This window comes from Neolamprologus multifasciatus, chromosome 5 (genome assembly GCF_963576455.1).
Source record: "Neolamprologus multifasciatus chromosome 5, fNeoMul1.2, whole genome shotgun sequence".
NCBI lineage: Eukaryota > Metazoa > Chordata > Actinopteri > Cichliformes > Cichlidae > Neolamprologus > Neolamprologus multifasciatus.
The window spans coordinates 17,861,638-17,884,483 of NC_140443.1; the positions used below are offsets into that span (position 1 = coordinate 17,861,638).

Below are 22,846 nucleotides of genomic sequence, written 5' to 3' on the forward strand. Positions count from 1 at the left end.
TCAAGCTAAAATAGCACCGGAGCAACTTGCGCTCTCGTTGGCATGAAGTCATCAGGACACAGAAAATTAGCAGGAGAGTGAGTTCTGACAAAAGGCAAGAGAGATAAAGCAGGAAGGGTGAAAGAGAGCAAGTTCCCAGACCACCAAAAGAAATCAAGCTGGACCCCTGAGACTTTGAAAAAACTCTTATCTTAGGAAATTCATGCTCTGTGCTCACCACCACATGGGAAGGAAAAAAAAGGGAAGGAGGCTGCAGAGTGGCAGTTAAACCAAGGTGCTTAAATTATGTTGCAATCAAAGGTAAAAAGTTTTTTCCCTATAGCTCCTCTTCTTGGAAACGCTACAGTGCAAAAGCAACCAAATTAACCTGATTTTATCAGACTGGTTTGTGGGAAAGCAACCTGTCAGAGTTTATAAAAAGTGAGGGATGACTAGTGAGGGACACGCAGTATGTTTCAAAAGGTGTGTACATGTGAGCACGTGTGACAGTTGTTTCCTGCCAGTTCTCAAATTTCCACATGTCAGAACTTGATTTCCACGTAAGAGTACAGTGTGTAGGAGTACTTTCTATTGGCTATTGCCTAACTCGCGACCTAATAACAAAGGCCCAACGGCAATCTGGCAGGCAGGTCTGGCAGGCTGGTGTACCTGAACAAGCCAGACAATGTGTGTGGGAGCAAACACACAGTGAGACATCAGCATTTTCTGCGAAATGAGCCCATACAAACAAGAAGTGTCCAATTACTTTAGAGGAGAGAGAAGCTATTATTACATGAAACAGCAAGACCAAAATGTTAACTTTAAGAGTGAGTGTCATGTTGTTTTTTCGCAGCCTGGATGCAGCAACTTTGGAAAAAAGAGGGAAAAACAGGGGGTCAGACTGAGAGATGTGAAATCTTTCCTTCAGGGACCGAGTTGCAAAACAAATGTGATGCTTTTTAATGTTCATATTTCTTCACAGCGCCAATAATTTGGTCCAAAACAGAATGAAGAAAATGCAAGAGATCAGATTACTTCACAGAAAGCGTTTAAAGCCCTGTCTGTAGCTTTGAGCGCTGTTTTGACAATCAAGGGAACAAGCCTCTTACTTACCTTTTAAAGCACTACTAGAAAAGCGTAACAAAAACACTTAAAGATGCAAAACGTGCAGAAGAAGAAAAAACCCCTACAGTCAGAAAAAATCCAGCATCATAATTCTTCTTTTTGAGTGTTTAACAGGACTCCAGCAAGAGTGCTATTCAACATAAGTCAGGCAAGAGTAAAGAGCGGTTATGAACATGAGAGACGTTAACACAGAAATCAGCCTCGTATACTTAGTAAAGGGAGAACCTGCCCTGCTACATTCAAGGGAGTAACACTCTTATCTTCGCTGTTTGAATAAAAACTATTCAACTTGTCTGAAGGCGAGGGCTGAACCACGCATATCAAACCAGGCAATCTCTCATTCAACACATGTGGCTGGAAATATACTCTGTTTCCACATGAAAGCTGAAAAAAAATTCTTGCAAAAAAAAGCAACAAGTTTTTTTTCATATATCACAACTAGGTGAAGAAAAATAGATAAATATAGACGTGCACTACAAAGAAGAGCTGCATAGTTACTAAACAAACCTTAGTCTAACAGTCTAACAGTTTTCTAGCCGTTGCTTTTATGAGATCCTGATGATAAAGTGACATGTTGCAGAGTATTTCCCCTGTAGAAGAGAGCGTTTTTTTCCTCTTTTCTTTCTTTCTTTCTTTTCTTGCACAGTAAGCTGTTTATTTTACCAGCTTTTCTGTGCACATGAATGCGTTGAAGTGCGACAGAGAGAGAGAGAGAAAGAAAGAGAGTTGCAGAGAGTTCTGTGACTTCCTGACCTCTTCATGTAAAACAGTATGTGGTTCGCTGTCAGTGACTAAAACAAAGATATGCCCGCCTGCACGTCTGCACAGTCCCCACAAATTCTTTGAAAAGATTAGTGCGCTTTATTTTTGCCTCGATAGTCCTGCATAAGGAAGCTGTGGGACACTGGAAAAAGCATGCATTGTAAAAAATATTGTGGTTTATTTGACTAAGCAACCTAGTTTACAATATGAGATGGTAGGAGATGCACTTAAAAAAAAACCCAGCAAAGTTTAAAAGGCCGAATGCAGTTCAAATGCAAAAAAAGAAGAAAAAAATACCCAGAAAGAAAAAAATCATCATCATACGCATGAAAAAAATTCTGGTGGTGTGAAGCCACAGTGGACAGAATTACCTGAAAAGGGCCTCCCCCTCTGCACCTGAATGATCAAACAGGAGAGTGATGGAAAACCATGTGCACCCAAGGTGTCAGGCAGAGGTTTGGACTGCCCTGTCAGTAGAATCGAGAGTCTCCTCTTGTCTGAAAACCCACATACTTGGTTGGTACTGAATTTACTCACCAGAAATCTTCAAAGTTTGACACAGTGGGAGGTTAGAAACCACAAGTTTTGTCTGGTTGGCACAGCTCTGAGTAAAACAGCATCCAGACAACCTTTCTCTGATTTCAATTTGATTTTTGTCTCTCTCTCTTTTTTTTGTTTCAACTTCAAAAGCTAGGAAAATTGAGCACTGATAACACTAAGTCAACCTGAGGTCAGATCAGGAGAGAGGCAAAATTAACATAAGTACGAATAAATCAAAGAAAATGCACCTCCCTCTTTAAAAGAGACAAAAACAAAACAAAACCGAGGCTGTTTTCTAATCCTACAATGTCCTGCTAATCATAATTTTAATTTGTTCTATTGAAAGGAGTCTCGCATTAACAGCAGAAATACACCCACACACACACATTTTTTAAAAAAAAATCTGAATTGGTGCTCTTGCTACTCACAAAAAAAGAAAAAAACTCAAAGGTTTTTGTTTTCAGTGATGCTACCAAATATCATGATAATCTTGCTTACACACCAAAACATGTCCATAAAGTGATAAACGGTCTGTCAAGGCAAATCAAATAAAACTGGCTGACCTCTAGTATCGCACTGATCAGTGCTGCTGTCTGCTCGCAGATAACTGACTGGATGCCACGATTAAAAGTACGATTTAACTGCAGCTTCCTGATCATGATTTGTCTTTGTACTTGTTGGTTTATTAAGGCTATCCAAAGCAGCTAATGTTCAGACAAGATAATGAACCGAATGACAGCAACACACACTTACACGCACACGGGGTACAGCACGGTCCACTCACCCTGCTTCTCCTGTTTTGGTTCAGAGTCTTCAGTGTCCGCTAAATGACCAAGAAGTGACAGTGGCAGTGACAGGAGCAGAGACTACTGTGAGTGAGCGTGTGTGTGTGTGTGTGTGTGTGTGGTCATGTTTTTCCTCAGGAAGTGATGACCAATAGAAAGGGAACTACACACACATTTTCTCCTTCTGACAGAGTCTGGGCTCAGCAAAAGTTCAGACAGCAAACTATCATGTGGTCTGTGTGTGTGTCTGTGTGTGTGGTTTTATTGTCAGTTTTATATGTGTCATTCATTTTTATATATTTTTATGTGCGCATGTCGCTGCTGTATTAAATAGACAGTGCATATTTGTGTATGTGTGGCCATGTGCTTCAAGTTGTTTTCTTGTATACAGTTTTTCTTCTAGTTTCATGTGTCTAAGTGTGTGTGTGTGTGTGTGTGTGTGTGTGTGAGGTGGTAGACATCAGATGCAGATGATTTCCTGTTGCTACACACTGACAGGCAAGCTCATCATGCCTCTTTGGTTGCACTTCTCTCCCTCTGCTCAGTCACTCAGTGTCGATGTGACCATGGTGACGCACTCGCTCCTCATGCAATTTCTAACCCAAGAACATTAACATGAACATAATAGTTCCCTGATTTGATTTCTTACAAGAAAAGCACCGCTGTTTAACCTCATGACGCTTAGACGCTCACTATCTCTTTTGTTGTTGAGATTTAATCTGAACAGATTCAACAATGTAGTAAACTCCTCAATACAACAGATGTGCTGTATAGTTCAGTCTCTGTATGCACAAATACATAGCACTGATAAATTATTTCAGCTCTTTACAGCACACTGTTTTTCTTGTGTGACTCCAAATTGGTTTATAGACAGATTCTGTTTAGATTTCAGTTTATCTGTTGTCTGTTTCAATTATATATTAAAGAAAGAACTGAAATTTTCATCTCTCATTATGAGAAATTCAACAAAACTCACGTTCCAAAGCCAAGTAATAGAGAAGTGGTTTCTTCTTTCAGCTTCCATCTGCAATTGTACATCATGTGACTCCACAAGAATGCACAAATCGCAACTTAACCTAGAAAAATTATCTCCAAAAAGACATTTAGCATATCAAAAAAGAGACAAGTGATTGACATACTAAAAAAAATCCAGAGACAGAGTCTCTGTTTGCATATTAACATCAAACAGTCATTGACAGACTGTCATTTTGGCCCTAAGGGTCAAGTCTGGAGAGGTAGGAGGAGAGTGGTTTAGTTTGAAACTTTCACAGTTAGTGTGCGCAGAGGAAACAACCGGTCCTTCCAACAATATAGTGAATGACCCAAATATTTTCTAAGAACTAAAGTCTTCAGTTCTTATAAAGATTAAAAAACAAAATAAAGCAAAAATACTTTTAAAAAATGTAAAAATGGTTAGATCAGAGTGAATTTTACAAGCACTAGGCAGATTTAAAATGCAGCATTTGTGCTTGTAAATATCATTTTTCATGTAAAATAACTTATTTTTTGAGGCCATTCACATCTTAATCTAACAACTCATACACTACAAGGTGGCTGCCCACACATTCGCAGATATACCACCGGGATTAACAATTCGAACGAGACAGAGAACTGTAGTTTTGACGGTACAAACCTCAGGTACAACTTGAAACTGTCTCTGAGAAACCTCAGGTGTGTGGGGGGAAATTGTCGAAAATGACTCACTGACCATATCATACAACTGTTTTTCCATTTATCAAGAGACTAGGTTTTGTGTCTTTGTACATCATGGTATACGCGTTTCTGTATATATCATACGTGCTGATACTCATATAAGTTGGTTTAACCAATATTAAACAGAGATTTCTTTGTATATATGAAATCAATCATTAGAAAATGCTGCTATTCATTGTGAATTTAATGTGAGACTTGTCTTTGTAGCCAAGGTGTTGAGATGTACTAGCTTAAAATAATGGCTACCATAGAGGAGAACATTTATACAGGCTCAGTTTTATGTGCATATTTTATGATTCGGCTTGCATTATAGCAAATGCCAGGGTGCAACGATGGCACTGATTTGACCCTAAAAACCCCAAGAACTGCAGTAGGAAATTATCTTCTTTACCTACACATTAGAACACAATGTGGCAGATTTGTCGGAACAACTGTCCCGCTGGGGCACAATATGCAAATGACCTACTTCATATCTGCATATGCAAAAGTGAAAGTGGCATAATACTTAATTTCTGTGTTCATTCTGAGTGTTTACACTGAAAAATGCATAATTAATGCATAATTGTTCTTACGTTATTGCTGCCAGCTCTCTAAACATTTTGGAGCTGCATTATGTAACTAGCACAAATGTGGCATTAGCTCAGTGAGGGCGGGGTAGTACATGCTTGAACACTAGCTATAAACTATGAAGACTGCAAAAACCACACATGAGAATGACTGGTCAATACGTGGATTAGTGTTATAGCTGGTTACGACATGAACCTAAATGACCAGTTTGGTATTTCAGGGGACGTGATTTTTGACTGAGATGATCAAACAAGAGCTAGAACTCGCAGACAGTTAGCTTAAGTTAGCATGAAAACAGGAAATGGAGAAGCAGCAAGGATGTCCATGTCTAAAAATAAAAACACCTACCAGTACCGCTAAAGCTTACTAAATGAAATGTGTCACTAAATCATAAGCTGTAACAACAATAAATAGACTGTTTTACCAAAAATGTTAAACTACTCTTTTAATTCTTAGCTGCAGACTGATAAGATTAGGTGAAAAAATATTTTATTCCAGTGAGATAATACAGTGGTCCCTTGTTAATCACGGGAGTTATTTTTTAAAAATAACCTGCAATAGGCAAAATCCGCGAAGTCAGCTTTATTTTTTTACAATTATTATAGATGTTTTAAGGTTGTAAACCCCTCATTACACGCTTTATACACTTTTCTCAGACACGCATGAACATTTTTACATCTTTCTCTCTTGTTTAAACACTCTCAAAGTTCAAACCTTCGTAGAAAAATAACTCCAGTATTATAGAATGAAACCAACTTCAGAGACACTGCTAGTGATCGATGATTTATGTAAATTTGACAAGCTGAATGCATTCTGTACTGGACAGGAGACACGGGACAGAGGAGCTTGATTGACAATGGTCTACAGCCAATCGGGACGAAGAACACAACGCGCTCTATCAAAAAAAAAAAAAAAAGCATACAAAATTGCACTAAAAAAAATCCACGAAACGGCAAGGCCGCAAAAGGTGAACCGCGATATTGCAAGGGACCACTGTACTAGTTTACCTCTTTCTCGCCATTTTTAGGCAGTTTGGTTTTTAACTTGTGGAACAGCAGTCATACAACATCGCCCTGCCAACACCAGATGCATTTGGTTTTGCTCATAGTATCCCTTCCGCTGATCAGTCATCATATCAGCTATCCTTAAAATATCATTCTATTTATTATCCACTTAACAATCATAATGAGTAACCACATTTTGCTTGGCCTGGGTCCCAGTAAAAATGTAAAAAAAAAAACAAGAAAAAAACCCAAACCAAATATTTTCGCTCATATGACTCTATAACGTTGAAAAAGTCGCTGTCATTCTGTGCGATGGCTTGGCAGAATCACCCATGCACACACATCTGTACACACAGCAATGTTCAAAATATATTTTCATTGTGTCAAATGACAGTGCGGCTCCTATAGCACTGGACACTCTTGATCGTATTAAACATAGTGAGATGTGCAAGGACGCATACACAATATGCTGCGTTTGTTTGTTGCTTATATGTTGCAAGACAAATAAGAAATGGGAAACGATGTACAAAGGGATCAGCAGATGTTTCGAAACCTTAGTCCTGGCTGACTGCTCTTCCTAGACATTGCCTTGCACAGATGCATACGTTCATCATACAACATATAAGACAGAAGAATTTACATGCCAGAAATACATTTTTGCAAGCTCATTTTTTAAGGAGTGGGGGGGGGGGGGGGGGGGGGGGGGGCAATCTGGTAATACTAGTTTTTTATGAGCAGGAAATGTTATGGATTTCATAATCAAATAAGCTGTCAATCAGATACTGTTGTATTATAAAAATTAAACAAAGGAACATTCATTTGCCTTCTTTATCACAATACATATCAAGCCACTGGTGGCGACACAGTGGTGCAGTGGTTAGCACTGACATGCCACAGCAAGAAGGTTCTTGGTTCTAATCTCCTGGGTGGCTTAGGCCTTACTGTCTGTAGTTTGCATGTCCTCCCTGTCCCTGTATGGATTTTCCCTCAAGATACAGCCCTTCTCTCTGTGTGAGCCCTCCAGCAGACTAGCAACCTATCCAGAGTATATGTCTGTGAAGGTTCTCAGTCATCCAGGTCATCGTAGTCAAAGGAGCTTGTAAAGAAAAGCGTCTGGACTTCTTTAAGTTGCTTCTTAAAGAAGAAGCTTCAGAACTGAACTGAAGAACTGAAGAAGCTTCTCGGATGAGAGGTGAAACGTCTTCAAGCAACTTAAAGAAGTCCAGACGCTTTTCTTTACAAGCTCCTTTGACTATCCAGAGTATACCCTCCCACTATTAACCGGCACAGGCTCTGTGACACTAAGTTGGATGGATGACTGATATTTATACTGTAAATGGACACAAAATCAACATCTGTCCATGTATGCATCTCCAGGTCAGCTTTCTTGATATAACAACGTTTCATCTGCTGTGTTTGCTGGTTAGTAGGCTATACATAAACACATGGGAAAAGCCAAACAAAGAGCGATAGAGCACCTGCCTTTTTTTTTCTTTTTTTTTAGCTGTAATGCTTTTTATGTATGCATCTGCTTCCATACATGCTTCTGTTTTTAGGATCATGAGTTTTCACAATAATTTGAGGACATGAACTCTCACCCAGTTCCTTTAAATAGCTATGAGTTAATGGTTGATGAGTCCCTTGAGCCTCAAGATCTTCCTCAGTGGTTAAGGGGAAGGAGTGGTTGCATGTTGTCATGGTCACAAACGCACAGATTTTTACACATCCACTCGCAAATACTACCTGTGTGAGCAATGGTGTCACATGTACAAGACATGTATGTAAGGACATGTGTGCACAGCATAAATGGAGCACGGTCCGGGGCACTCCTTTCCTTTATGAGAAGAGAACAAAGTCAGACTTTATCTATCTTTGTTGCACAGTCCAGACACATGTGTTTCAGACATCTAGCACTGAAAACATGAAACAGGTTAAAAAAAACAAAAAAACAAAAGGATGGAGCAAGAATAAAAACAATGAGGATAATATGAAAAACAAGGACAGTGAGATCACTGCTTCATGCTGTGACACATGTGCCTATATGATGATCACGTACGTTAATCATCACTCTATATACTTATGATCCCAGCTGTGAAAGTCATGTGAGAATACGCACAAGCAATGATTTATTGCTAAATGTGTGTGTTGATAAACACAGGGAGTGAGAAGGAGGGTGATATGGTAGGAAAGGGGAGAGGTGCAATGTGGGAAGGGTCATGCCCTGTTCCTCGAAGCGGAGAGGAAAAGACGGGAGTGTGCTCCCGTCAACTGCACTTAACTGGACAATAACAAAGCGACACATGACGTGAATCTCATTCAAAAGACGCACTGTAAATATGAGTGCCAGGAAAGGTGTATGCAGAAAGAAACATCACAAAATTTCTGTGAGGGGTAAAGGACGTATAAGAAGAAGGTCAAAGGCTCAGGAAGCGTGTGCTCTCTACCACACGCTGGACTGGTGGCAAAGATAAATGTATATTCATGAACAGGAGTGTAAGACTGGATGAAACACTGTCCAGTCCTTGGCATGCTGTTATGTTTTTGGCAGCTTAATGTTTTAATGCTACTTGAAAGCATTTCACCATGAACGCTAAGCAGCCAAACACATGTAAGTGCAAATAACAAGTGGACATTTACATTCAAACATTGAATATCTAAAAATTACTGACATAACGCTTTAGACTTGAGTCAACTGTAAAAAATAATGGTTGTTTATCATTTTTTAAAAACAATTTAAACTATTAGCCAGATCTGGCAGTGATGACTTCACTGGTAACTTGTGCCGGGTGTACCCCTCTGAGATAGACTCCAGTTTGATGAGAGCTTTCCCAACACTAAAGATATTCACAGAGATTAATGACAAAATTGGTTGATAAGCATGACAAATAAATTCAGATGGAAACTTTTTCACCCCTTCTTGGAGAGGTGAAAAAAAAATTCCATAAAGACGCAAGCTACTGGCAGTTGTTGTTCCTGTTTTATTTTCTTTTTAGGTTATTTGGTATTCGGTTATAATTAGCCAATTTTAAATTGAGGAGGTGGATTGCAGAAATCAGCCAGATCATTCAGGGAAGAATCTGAACTGGATATGGCATTAAGCAATGCCATATCCAGTAAACCCAAGAAGCACCCGATGCACATCAAGTATGAGTCAGTTTCAAGTTCCCAATAGAGACCTGATGAGCTGCTTTTTGCTCCCACATCTTTTTAAAAGGGAAATTAGGACAGAGGTTACTAGATATCCCTACAGTCTGTTGAATAATTTCTGTGTTAAAGTGCATTGGCAAGAAAATCCTTCTTGCGTGTGTATGGCAGTATATGTGTGTAACTGTGCAACTGGACGTGCGTGTTTTGTGTCTTCGGGACTGATTGTGTCAGACTCCCATGAGGCCTCAGAAGCTCCAGGTTCAGTTTATTCCAGTTGTTTTCAAGTCATTAATTTAACTTTTTTTGTCTGACAGGATGCAGAGGTAAATCTGAGGATGGGTCCTTTCCCAGGGTAGTTCCAGGTCATCAGCTATAAGAAAGCTAAATTAGGAAGGAGAATCCTGATGGGGTATATCTACATGCAAACGATACTCTTGTAACACAGTATAATTTATTATTCTACTAAAGTCAGTATTGATTTGCTGTGTTCATCATTTCTGCAAGTTGTTTTAACATTTTCATAGTAATGTTCTTATCTAACGGTTTACAATGCAGTCGCTGGCTAAGGCTCTAAATGCTGTAAAATGTTCATGTATTTTGCGTGAATTATTAGAATTAATAATGAGAAATTACACAGTGGACCATATTATGAATCTGGATTGACTGGAAACCAAATCCCCCTCCAACCTCAGCCTCATGTTGCAGTTTTTTGTGTCCGACAATGACTATTTTTGGCTCAAGATGGAGGATTAGTGTCTTAACAATGTTGGCTAAATGCAATGTAAGTCTGAGATTTATACTGACTGTTCTGGCTCAGTAGGTTAGAACGTGGTGTTAGTAATGTCAGAGTTTCACGCAGGTCATCTGTTGTCTTGTACTCACCACTAAAACATCTAGAAGGGCTAGTCAACAGATTACCAGGTTAATGTCCACAACTATTTTTGCACCATAATGGGAAGAGCTCCTAATGTTACAGCACCAGCTTATTTTCTTCAATAATACCCTTTTTGTTGGACTGCTAAAGGAGGATTCTGTCATGGTCCTGGGTCTTGGACACAGTTTTTGTTATCGTCTTGTTTTTCATTCTTTGGAATTTAAGAGATTTTTTAGTTTTAGTTCTGTATTAGTTAGTCTTAATTTTTGTATTCTCAGTTTGTTTTTTTCAAGTTCTTGGATCTTGTTTTATTATGTTACTCCTTTTTCATGCCTACTCTGTTTCTGGTCTCATCTCTGTCTCTGTGTTCTATCTGGTTTCCCTGTCCTTTCATGTTAATTCATCTGTGTTCCTGTGTCAAGTTCATGTGTCTCAGTCTAGGTCTCAGTTTGTGTTGTTTCCTGTTTTATTTTGATAGTCTCCTTACTGATGTAGAGTTTAGTTTTGCTTCCCCTGTCTCATCAGTCAGATTCTTTTCAGCTGTGTTTCCCCGTGTGTCCTCTCTGCTTTAGCTTCTCCCTGTGTATATCTTGTATTCGTCCCCCTTGGTGTGTGAGTTTCCATAACCCTATCAGTCCATCCATTTATCCCCCACTCTGTACAGTAATTTCAGGCAAGGAAATCAAAAAAATCTGAATCAACTTTTTGCGGTGAACATTTAAAGTATCATGCAGCCAACAGATTAGCCAAACAGTGTCATTTGAAACCAATAAACAGATTAAATATGAACATACCATTAATAATGCATTACTCCATCCAAGTATAGACAATCTAAAAGATGGCTGTAGCTTTTGGGGTCTGAAAAGTGAAGCCAATGCGTACATGCCTTTAACTTGCACTCAACGATAGCCATCAGGGGGGAAACTTGTAATTGAAGCCTATGGGAAAACGACTGGAAGCATTTAGCTTACAGACTCAAGAACTCATTTTATTTAATGTAAATATCAAATAAAATACTCATTGAAAATAAAATTGACCGTGCTGTATTTCAGAAATGAGGAATATATGCGGAACGCTCATTGTCTAATGACTTGGGATCGACCGCCATTAGAGAAAAGGCATGCAGTTTCACAGTCAGAACCAGCTCTCATTGCATCCGGTTTCAAAATACCAAGATGGCAGCGGTGAAAATGCTTATCTCGAAGCCTCAAATAGGGACTTCAAAAATAAACACGAGATGTCATGGTAGTTCCATCCAGTATGAGTTTGATCAAAGCAGAACCAGGAAGTTTCTCCAAACTTTAGGAAGTCCAGGTAAAATTGTACTTGGGTATCTTTTCGCTAAAAATTCCTTTTGTTAAAAGGCTCTACGAATATTGCAACGCAATAGTTTACTGGTTGGCTACCTACATGGTGTATGTCAGATAAAACCACTGTGTTCCAGACATACCATCTCTTCGTTTTCAAGCATGTGAAAGTTGATAACAGATTAACAGATGATTGAGCAGGGGTAATCTTAACGATCAATAAATCGTTTTCTCAATATTCAGGGTAAAATGCCTGAATTTTTGCAGAGAACTCTAAATTAATAGCAATCAGTAGATTAATCCATGACAATAACAATAGTAAACAATAGTAAAGATATATGACAGTAAAGGTTGGATAGGTCGACAGATCTCTAATAAAATTAGGGCCTTTATTAGGGCTTTAATACGAGCCCCAGGAAAACGTGATTTCTCATGTTCACAGTCTAAAATTGAGGCAGCAATTTTAAGCGGGCATCAGAAGAGAAATACCTGAAAGGCATCATGTTTACACTTGGCAACTAAAACATGTTCTCTTCCCACACAAACACAGATGTATTTAGGACAGCATGTAAAGAAATGAGAAACATGAGTCACTTCTCAGGTAGCAGGTGTTGTTGTGATTTAGGAATCATTGTGAGAGTGATAATGCAAACAGGTGCTGTGGTTGCAAAAAGTTTATTTTGCCGAAGGTTCTGTCGACTCAATTTGCATTGTTTAAAAAACCCACATCTAACACATTCGGCATGCTAAACGTCAGACTCAATCTTCTGATTCAGTCTAAGAAATGGTGAAATGTTAAGCAGAGGGAAGTTTTGACATTTCCCAAATATACAGTTGATGTTGATCAGCTCTGAATATACAATAATGTAAAAATACCTCCCCGCAAAAATGGGCTAAAAATCAAGTAACTCATAATGCTTATCAATACAAATAAAATCAGTATAGAAATCATCAAAGGCACAAATTTTACAGTAAAGAGGAGGGGACACTGGTTTGAAGAAAGGGAGACCAGACATATAAGTTTAACCTAAAATTTTGATAGAACAGTAGCAGTATAATGTCCTTGTAAGTGGATATCAAGCCTATGTAGAGCAAAACTGAGTATTTTAGTCTAAATAACCCAAAATGTGATGTCCACATATGTGGACGCCAGGTCCTAGGAGGTTAACTAGTAAAGCAGAATTTTTCATTCGTAAATAACCTGCTTGTGCCCCATATTTCAGTTGTCAGTAGAATTCTGCAGCCAAAATGTTGCTTTAAACTTACAGTAAATGGTGAAATGATTGGCCTTGAAGTTAATAATTACACCCAATTGAAAAAACAAATACATGACCTTAAGGCTAAACTGCATCAAATACGCAGTCATCAGATAAAAGTAAATCAAACACGCACTTTTGAAAAACACAGTCAGAATAAGTTAATCTGATATATAGTAAACAAACCAAAGTGTTGGTGGTGTAGAAACAAAAGTGGTTAATTATCTGTGGGCTGTATAGGAAGGTGCCATTCTCTTTTATCTGGATTTTATGCAGACACAAATGCGCACACAGTCTTCCTTCCTTTCATGCAGTGATTATGCTTGGCTCTTAGCGAGGTTTTGTAACATTTTAAAACCGCTGGATAGTGGAGCGGCAACTCTCTCATCATAGATTTCAAATTAACACAGATTTTGAAGAACTAAGGCAATTCTCTGTGCGGAGGTGTTTTTAAGAGGCTGAACTTTGTCTCTGTGGCTTTGTGCAGAAGTATATCATCTACGGAAAGTCAAACAAGACTTTCAGCACGTGTGATGGACAACAAAAACATAGCATGGTATCTTGAGGCACTCCTTTCATTTATGGCAACTAAGCAAAGTCCAAATCTATCACAGTCATTCTCTCACACGCACCAACACACACACACACACGCCTCACTTCAGCAGTTATATAACCCGACAGGCAATAATGCACTGATTGATGATGTATCAACACACTCAATTGGTTAGTGTCAGATTTTAAGCAGCGTACGCAGAGATTACAGGCTAATTTCACCAAAGATATGAGATATTTCTCTAACTGATTAAAGTTCCTGGAGATTTTAGACACAAATATTTGAATCTGTTTGCGTATCAGACACAGCCAAACAAAAGATTCAAAAACCTAACAAAACATCTTTGTCAAACAGAGTATTACCAAACTTACATGACAGCAATGCAAATGACTTCAACAAAATGTTGTAAACCCAGTAAAATGATATTACAGCATGAATCTAGAGGAGTTAATCAGAAAAAAAATCTTTTTATAACTTCACATATTTTAAGTTCTCTTATTTTAAAATAGCCGTATTACATCAAGGGTCACGTTGCATGGACGTTTAATCTGTGAGATCATTCTGCTAAATGTCTAATAATTCACAGGATCAGTTTGAGTACGAATGCTGCTGCTACTTGAGATCACCTTTAAAAATGTACTACTGCTACTTTTAAATAAAATAACTCCTTTTTTTTTTGTCAACACTGTTTCTTTGACTTTCTGACTTAATGGTTAAAAATATATCGCTGCTGATTTTCCACTATCTTTATCTTTGCTGAATATTATGATAAAACATGACTGCTTCAGCTCATTTACTACCACTGACATGTACTTACTCACTTGGGGAGCTGTTTTTACACTTGCCTTAGATTGATTCCCAGTCTTTGGTTTTGAGGGTCAACGTACCGTGACAATAAAGCTGCTGTGATTTTAAATATAACATATAATAGTCTCAGAGGAAAGTAAACAGACCAAACACATGAAATGTCTTGTGTATGTAAATAGCAAACTAAGTTTTCAACCAAACGTTGTGATTTGCAAGATATAATGGATAAAATGGTAATTGTTGCTGTTCAAAAATGTCTCTGAACATTTTTCCAGCAACTCCACGGTGTTATGAGACGACTGACATGAAGATCATACAAAGCGATGAAGAAAACAGTTGAACTTATTGTGACACTCTTACACTTTACACGGGGCTCTTACAAGTTTTCTCACCATGTGTCATTACTGAGTCTTAAAAGAATACCATAAAGACATCACCTATCACACAGCCGCGCATTAAAGCCTCAAAGAGAAACGAGTGTTTAACTCTGAGCTCCAGTCAACAATATTGCTGAGTCACCACCATTATTTTCCTGTCAATTCCAAGAACACAAAACTGCCTGAAGCGTGTGTGACATATCCACAAATTCCACGTATGACACAAAAGGTATAGACTTCACAGAAGTACACATCCAAGAATGTATTGTATAGGCCCTGTAAAAAGCCTATTTTACTCAGATAAATGCTTATGGAGGTATTCAACAAAGTTTCTTAGCACGACATACACAGAAACAAACAAAGCATTCCTCGCACTCACCAGAGAGGCTGTGGTCAGTTTGATGGGTAAAATCTCTGCCTGGTGTTTGCATGTCAAGCTCACACTCACACTATGGCCTTCAGGCACACTATGGCCCAACACCTGACTTTGTGTCAGTTGTCAGTTCTGTGGCCGCCCCCCCCCCCCCCCCCCCCCCCCCACCGCGTCATTGCCACCCCCAAACTGTGTGCCACAGCCATCCTGTCACACTGTAGGCTACCTGTGCGTGTCGACCTTAACATTTACATCGGGGACAATACGCACAAATAAAACCTGATTTAGACACAGCTGGATAAACTACTTTTTAATCAAATCACCCTTTTTTGGTTCACGTGCACGAATATTTAATATCAGATTAGACTGCAACAGTGTAATATTGACCCAGTCTTCATTAATTTAAATAACTTATTCCCCCCTGCGGGTGCTTTCCCGTATTTTCTCACCCAGCCCAGCAACCGCAACACTCAGTGCGGCAGACTCTGTGCCGACCGGAAGGTGACTGACCTGATCGGTGTGTTGAGGCGCAGAGGAGACAGCGCACACTCTCTGTTTCTGAAGCTGGATGGTTTGTCTTTTATTTTCGGTGGTGTTAAATTTCTTTCAAAACTCGAAAAAAACAAACAAACAAACAACGGAAAACCCAAACAAACCGTGGCGTCCGCAACGTGCGCACGGGAGCGCGGCGTCAAAGAGGTCCGGTGTGTTTGCTGTGCGGTTTTCTGCTCAAACAGCAGCAGCAGCAGCTGTGGTCGTGTCTGCCTGCCTCTCTCTCGCTCTCTCTCCTCCCTCCTCTCAACACAACCGATCGGGATCTTGAGGACACAGGCAGAGGCATCAAATTACCCATTATAGTGGATTTTCTCAGTTGTTTGCCCCATATGGGAGAAACAGGTAATGTAAAATTCAGACCTAAAAGTGTTGTTTCTTAGGTGTTTAGCCATGTGGAACAAATAACTTAAAGGAATAGTTTCACCTCTTCAGCAAAGCACATATTCACTTTCTTGCCTAACTTGCAGGTAGCTAAGATAGTTTGATATAATTTTGAATATAGGCAAGAGCTCAGTGGGTTACCTTAGACCAAAGACTGCTAAAAGAAAAGAAAAGAAAATCACATTTTGGTATGGTTAAACTAATAAAATCCACTTACCACTTGTGAGAAGCTCCTCTAACTAAGATGCACCAATAGTAAACTGCATTCCTATATCATTTACCTGCTATGTGTCACGCTAGTTTTTTTTACTGTGTATGGAACAAGTGAGTCTCTTTAAAGTATTGTTCCCCTGCAAGAAGTAGTTCGGCTTTTTTATACTGGTTTTGCAGATTAAGCAAGTAAGGTTACATTTTATTTGGTAAGGTTTGTTTTTTAAGTTTAAAAAAAAATTATATATATATATATATATATATATATATATATATATATATATATATATATATATATTTAGTAAGACAACCAGTTGAACATGGCAAGAAAAAATAATTTCAGTTTAATGTAATTTATATATCATGATTCACTAGAATGGATAATAAAAGTTACTCCATTACTCAATTACACGTACTTAAACTTTGACAGTTTTCATTATGGAGGCACACACTGAGAAGTCATAGCTTGGATTAACTCTCTTGTTTGGTATTATTGGATCACTAATACTGATGCATTCACGTGTAAGCATTGTTGATGTAGTTTCTTAAGGTGGGGCTCGTTTTAGTTCCAGTACTGGTCGGTAGCTTAATCAAAAACAGTGCAACGTGTTTTCTAAGCTGACGTCTTGTTTACATCAAATTTGAAAGCTAACTTGTAACTACTTCATTAGTAGCAGCTGTACTAAACTGTTAACCATCTAATTTAAATTTCGATATTAAGTTCATTCCCCAATAACAGTGAATTGTTCCTTTGATACTCAGTCACTTGACAGTAAGTGGTTGCTTGTTGTGTTGCTGTCTGTCGGGCTCCCCCCCTCTTAGTCACTTAGTTTACCAGTGATGACTATCGGGCTGATTACAGTCATATTTCTGACATCACAGTCTTTGGTCTCAGAAGACGGGACTGAATTCAACTGCTGAAAGACAACAGGGTGATCATTTGACTGTGCAATTAAGTCATCTAGTTCACTAGGAAATCCTGCAAGTGTCGTTTAGCAGATAACATCCTGTCGACCCTCTCATGTGTTTACTGAAGCTGAAATTGTACTCTGCTGCATCACTTAGTTCATGAAACGCCATCCGGACAGTCAGCTAGCCTGCTGAAACTCAGCTTAGTGCAAAAACAGGTGCACAATGAATAGTAAGTTTGCCTGCCTGCTGCATCTTTTTAGACTTTGTTGTAGATTTAAGGATCTTCGACTAACCTCAACACAAAGCTCGCTCTGTTTGTACCTGTAAACTAGACACGACAGAATCTAAGGGCTACTTTTAATTTTTTTACACTGCTGACTGAAAGCAGATGCGGTTCATATTTTTTAACACCCTTATCTTGAAATCACATTTTGTTATATCTGACTACATATCGGATGTTGAACTGCTGTAAATACCCTACTCACCACAGACTGAAGGAGCTATTCTTAAGATTACGAATGAAACATCTCAGCACTCACGGTGCAGGTGGGTGATCAGACTGAAATGTGCCATTGCATGAGTACAGCTGGCTAAACAAAACCCATGAACAAAGCCACATATTAGAATTTGTTTTAAACATTTACCAGTGCTGAAATGTACAACAGCCCAACAGGTACAAAGAGGCCTGCAGAAAACACACACACAAAGCAATAAAGCTGCCCCCCTTTTTTTTTTGGTCAAAGTGTCATTTGACCAGAGTCTGACCTGTTGGGGCTGCTCGCTTTGAGGTGGCTATGTATGATGTTGAAACAGCATGCGCAGAACTGCATGTCCTGGTTTGCATTCATGGTTTTTCAGGAAGTTATTTTAGCAAACTGTAATCTTTGGTTTGCAATAGAGACCTCTGTTATTAGCCGTCGTCGTGTTACTGTGATTGCAACAAATAAATATGACTCTATAGCATGTGCTGGAATTCTTAGAAGGTCTTTCAATAAAAATGTAACAAGTCCAAAAATTGTAGTGGGATTTGTGTCAAAACCAAACTAAAGCAAATGTGTGAACAGATACCTGATGGTGTTACTTCTCAAACTTCAAGGTAGAATCTCTGTGAGGAGACTTTTCAACCTGCTTTTGAAGCAATTCAACGCAACCGATGTTAAGCCCTGCCACTCACTGCTCAACACTGCAATCAATTCTAAAAAAAAAAAAAAAACCTCTTTCAAACGCAGGTAAATGCAGCTGTTAATTTCGCTACCCTGTGAGTGCAACAGTAAGCTTCAGTTTAGCTGCCTTTGATCTATTATAACTCAGTATGGTGGACTGAGACAGCTGCTACACTTTGGTTATTTACACACACACACGCACACACACACACACACACACACTTACACATATTCTCTCACTCTGTCTCACATGCATAACATCCTCCCCATGCAGAATTTCTTTCTTTTTTTGCAGAGATAAAAAAAATGACACCCCTGAGAGTTTGGCTGTTACAAACAAAGCAAAGCAATAATTTCTGATTGTTTATACAGTCGAATCCCAGCAGACTGGAGCTCTGGTATCTGAAAATGTTCATCATCAAAGTACTTGTGTATCTTAACAGGGCTCTCCTACGCTGTCGTGATTATTATAAAGTGGAAAAGACTTGTCATTTTTCAGGCTTAGGAGGGGTGCAAGCTGCTCAAAAATCAACGTGGCTTTTAGTGAGGAAATTGAAACCCTCACAGTTAACGTTATGACAGAAGAAATTGGCCAAACTGGCTTGATTTGTCCCTCCATGCTCGTATGTATGGGATGACAAATGAACTAAATCTTTAGATTATAACATTTAATCTCCCATCTCTCCCTCCAGCAGGTTGGGATGAGCACCAAGACAAACAGGATTTGGCTAGTATAGGCTTGCTTGGTGAGTTAGCCGCCCACATAAATGTCCCTTTGAACAGCGTGATGGAGACGTTCCCACAGATCTCTGTTGACTGGTTGCCCCATGGACCAAGAGCCAAAAGCAAAGTGTGTTTCCTCTGTCTTCACTGCACATACTGTATACATGTTATCAGCGCTGGCAGACTTTTTTGAAGAACTGGTTCTGTTTTTAATTTTAAAAAGAGCGATCTTAATAAATCATTTATTCTTGACATTACCTTGAAACCCTTTGCGATGTAGATGAAGCATCTGATTATGTCAGATTTTTTATGTTGCATACAGTAAACACACTGTCTGCATCTTTACACAACAGAGAGGGGAAAAAAAAGTTCAGTTTCACGCAAAAGTATTGTGGTTTATGTTAAAGGCTAAAGTGGCACATGTGAAAAGGGCCCTTCCGCCACTCGCCTTCTTAAAGTGTGACAAAAGCGTGACATTAAAGGCAGGATATGAAAGAAGAACAGGATGAGGAAAATATGACAAAGAACTTTTTTTAAAGTGTCATTAACATGTGTTTTTACACACGTCTGTATGTATAAGTAATGTTTTTAGAGAAATGTTTAGAGATGTTTTATAGATATTTATATGTAAGGTATTTTTAAAGAGTGTAATAAATAATTATAAAATGCTAATCTTGAGAAATGGCAAGTACACAATTGACAGCACTTCCACATATGCACAGTGCCATCTGCTGCCTCACAAGAGAAAATTCAACCCAGTGCCTCTTAAATAAAACACCACAAGACATCATTAATTCACACCTCGCTCGCTTAAATTTATGTGATGGTACTGGCAAATTATAATTTTTCTACTTTTAAGTGTTCCTAAAATGTAAATATTGTACTGCCTGTGTAAGATATAACGCTCTACAATGTTTTGATATACAGTAAGCCTTCTGGCATTGCTAGATTTGTTAGGGAGACTCTGTTGTCTTAGTATTTTTCATCTAAAGGAAAATAAATATATATGCTGAGAGCAAAATGACATACCAACAAATTAAACAATGTATCTCAGTAAAGATTTTCAGTGTGAATATTTCTAAGAGCGTGACGAATGAATGTGGGACCCTCTTAGCTGATGTCGTCTGTGCCACGTGTGCTTTTTCTAACATTTATCTGGTAAATTAGGGTGTAGTATTTCACACTGGGGCAAATCTGTTGAGTTCACAATTCAACAGATACAACAACAGATGTTTTTAACAGTCATGTGTCTTAAAGCTTAAAGTCCTTTTAATCACTTTAATCAAAGCTTTGTCTTGTGATATGTGGTATGTCTCAAATTTCCTGCTAGACAAGCCATGCCAGTGCATACAACTGTTCAGACTCTTCAGACGTCCATGTGACACAATCACATGGACGTCGGTGACACCTAAGTCAAAATCTTGTCTTAGCAGTTGCATATTTTGTTTAACTTACTCACAGCGGTTTCAATGTTGCAGTATTTTAGGATTGGTGACATGGTAATGGAGACAGCTGATGAGCTGTGGCAATCCTTAAAGGGAGGAAGCGAAAGAAGAAGAAACTTACTTTTTTTTCAGGTTTGTAGTTTGAAATCAGAAGAAGCAGTGGCTGTGGCGAAACAGCAGCTTTTTAAATTAGACTTTCCCTGACTGGTGAATATCCACATCTATCCCAGGCCATATATGCTTACACAGATGCACCACACTTCTTTATGAGTGTGAAATAGATGTGCCCATGTGAAGAAAACACTCAAAGAAAAGACAAGAGCCACTGCCATGACTCTCAGTGAATCAGTGGGATGATGGAACCACATCTTTATTAACTTTTATCTGTACAGAAAAAAAAAACAGTCACCAGATCATGCAAAGCAGGATTGCATTACAAATAAAAACACAATATAAAACAAACATTTTATACTTTACCATAAATATGGAACCTCAAAAATAAATAAATATATTACAAAAAAATAAAATAAACTTCTGACAAATACAATATGTCAAAGTTTACTTGCAACATAGTCATGGAAATGGATAAGCCGACAGGTTGATATACAGGTCGTAGGATTTGTTTTTACGCGTACGTTCTTGAAATGCAACAACTGAACCAAAAATGACCGGTGAAGGTAGAGGGTTCAATCCAGGCTGCGTAAAATTCATTGCACCTATACATACAAGGCTAAGGACGAAACACCAACAGTTGTGATAGTACTCAGATCAGATGCTGACTGCACGTAAAGAGCAACCTGGAGAGTCACCATGGAAAGAAATCTTAAAGGGAATGTAAGAGTAAGGTATTCAACACATACACAGATCCCGTATGTATGATAATATAATAGGGTGACAGCACTCAACAGTCATGTCGAGGTGTTATTGCACTACTGTCTCAATGTCTTTTCATGAGAATAATCAACAAAGTACAATACTGTTGATAGATCTACACAGAGGTGAAACAAGAAATCACCAGTCACAACTACAGACATGAGTTACCACGTGAAATGCATTCATTTACTCGCCAGTCGTGCTCCTCCTAAACAGCAGCGGCACGCTGATTCCAATGCTAAAAGCTTCATAGTGAATGAATGCATTTTAATATGCAATTGACCCAGGTCTGCACAGCTAACACACATAGCTGTGAATCGAAAACATGTTCACAATAAGGCTACAACATCTAGAGAGAGAGAGAGAGAGAGAGGCAACGGAGGGCAAAGTCTAACACTGATAGAGCTCTCACTTGCTCCAAAAAGTCACACACTTGGAGGAGCCATGCACAACAAGTGAACACAAATGAACACACAGATATCCCCCCCTCCCCCCTAAAACACACGCACACATAAATGAACTTCAAGGCTTATAGACAAAAAGGGGCAGCAATGACGAGCCCAGTAGTCGGTAGCCAAGGACCAGAGACACAACGGCTGGATTTACACAGACAGGAACAAATCTTTTAAAGAAGTATCTCTTTTTTTTTTCTTCTTCCCTTTTTACTGACTTGCTGACCAACAACGATTCACTGGAAACCATCAAATGTAGGAGAAACCAAATGTCATATCTGAACATTAACATTTGTATAAATCCAGCTACTGAATGAAAGAGTTATGTCACTGACTGCAAAGCTAATCAAAAAGTGCTGCTGATTTTTTTTTTTTTATTATTATTGGCTTCTCTTCCATTATAGTTGTGTTTATACTGCATTTATATACTGTATATAAACTTATGTACATTCCATCTGTAGTCTTTAATATTATACTTTCATTATACCTTAGACTCTGTTCCTTTGTGTGCGCTGGGAAAAAATAATTTTTTATTCTATTCTTTCTACTTTATCATAATATATTCTATATCAATGACTTAACTCCTTCAGACCTATTAGTCTGGGTTCATTCACGGAACATCCTACCCAGCAGGCCTCACTGTTACTCACACGGGAAAGCTAAAAGTGGAGCAGAAGAGGGACCGGGACAGAGGGAATACAGTACAGTTAACACACAAACTTTAATCTCAGACTGGTTCACATTTAATGTCAATCAAGTCATCACTGGCCAATGGTAAATGGAGGGTGTGTCTAGTCAGAGAAAAGGCTGGCGAAAGACTTTCGGAGGTTACGAATGGTCTCGGCCTTTGCCTCCTCCTGGCCTTCGCCTCCGGAGCTTGAGACCCCGCGGAAGAAAGAAGAGTCGCTGAAGGCGTTGAAGGCATTGGTCAGGGACTGGGATTTACTGGGAAAAGAATGGAGA

At 38.8% G+C, this 22,846-nt stretch overlaps 2 protein-coding genes across 6 annotated transcripts in view; both read right to left on the bottom strand.

The window, feature by feature from the left end:
- Nucleotides 1–16,139, bottom strand: part of pparg (peroxisome proliferator-activated receptor gamma) — a 41,775-nt gene extending 25,636 nt beyond the window's left edge. The window contains exon 1 of one of the 5 annotated variants that reach the window (XM_085159755.1): nt 15,826–16,139. Coding sequence is in view for 1 of the 5 variants with exons in the window: in XM_085159751.1 (XP_085015877.1) it covers nt 15,176–15,227 (52 nt within the window). In the remaining 4 variants the exon portion in view is untranslated. Of the gene's footprint in view, nt 1–1,092; nt 15,317–15,679 lie in introns of those variants that run through there. The other 4 variants (XM_085159753.1, XM_085159751.1, XM_085159754.1 and 1 more) reach the window with 4 other exon arrangements.
- Nucleotides 16,140–20,912: 4,773 nt separating this feature from the next.
- Nucleotides 20,913–22,846, bottom strand: part of syn2b (synapsin IIb) — an 83,820-nt gene continuing 81,886 nt past the window's right edge. The window contains exon 13 of the mRNA XM_085160673.1: nt 20,913–22,828. Coding sequence (XP_085016799.1) covers nt 22,675–22,828 — 154 coding nt within the window. The 3' untranslated portion in view covers nt 20,913–22,674. The remainder of the gene's footprint in view (nt 22,829–22,846) is intronic.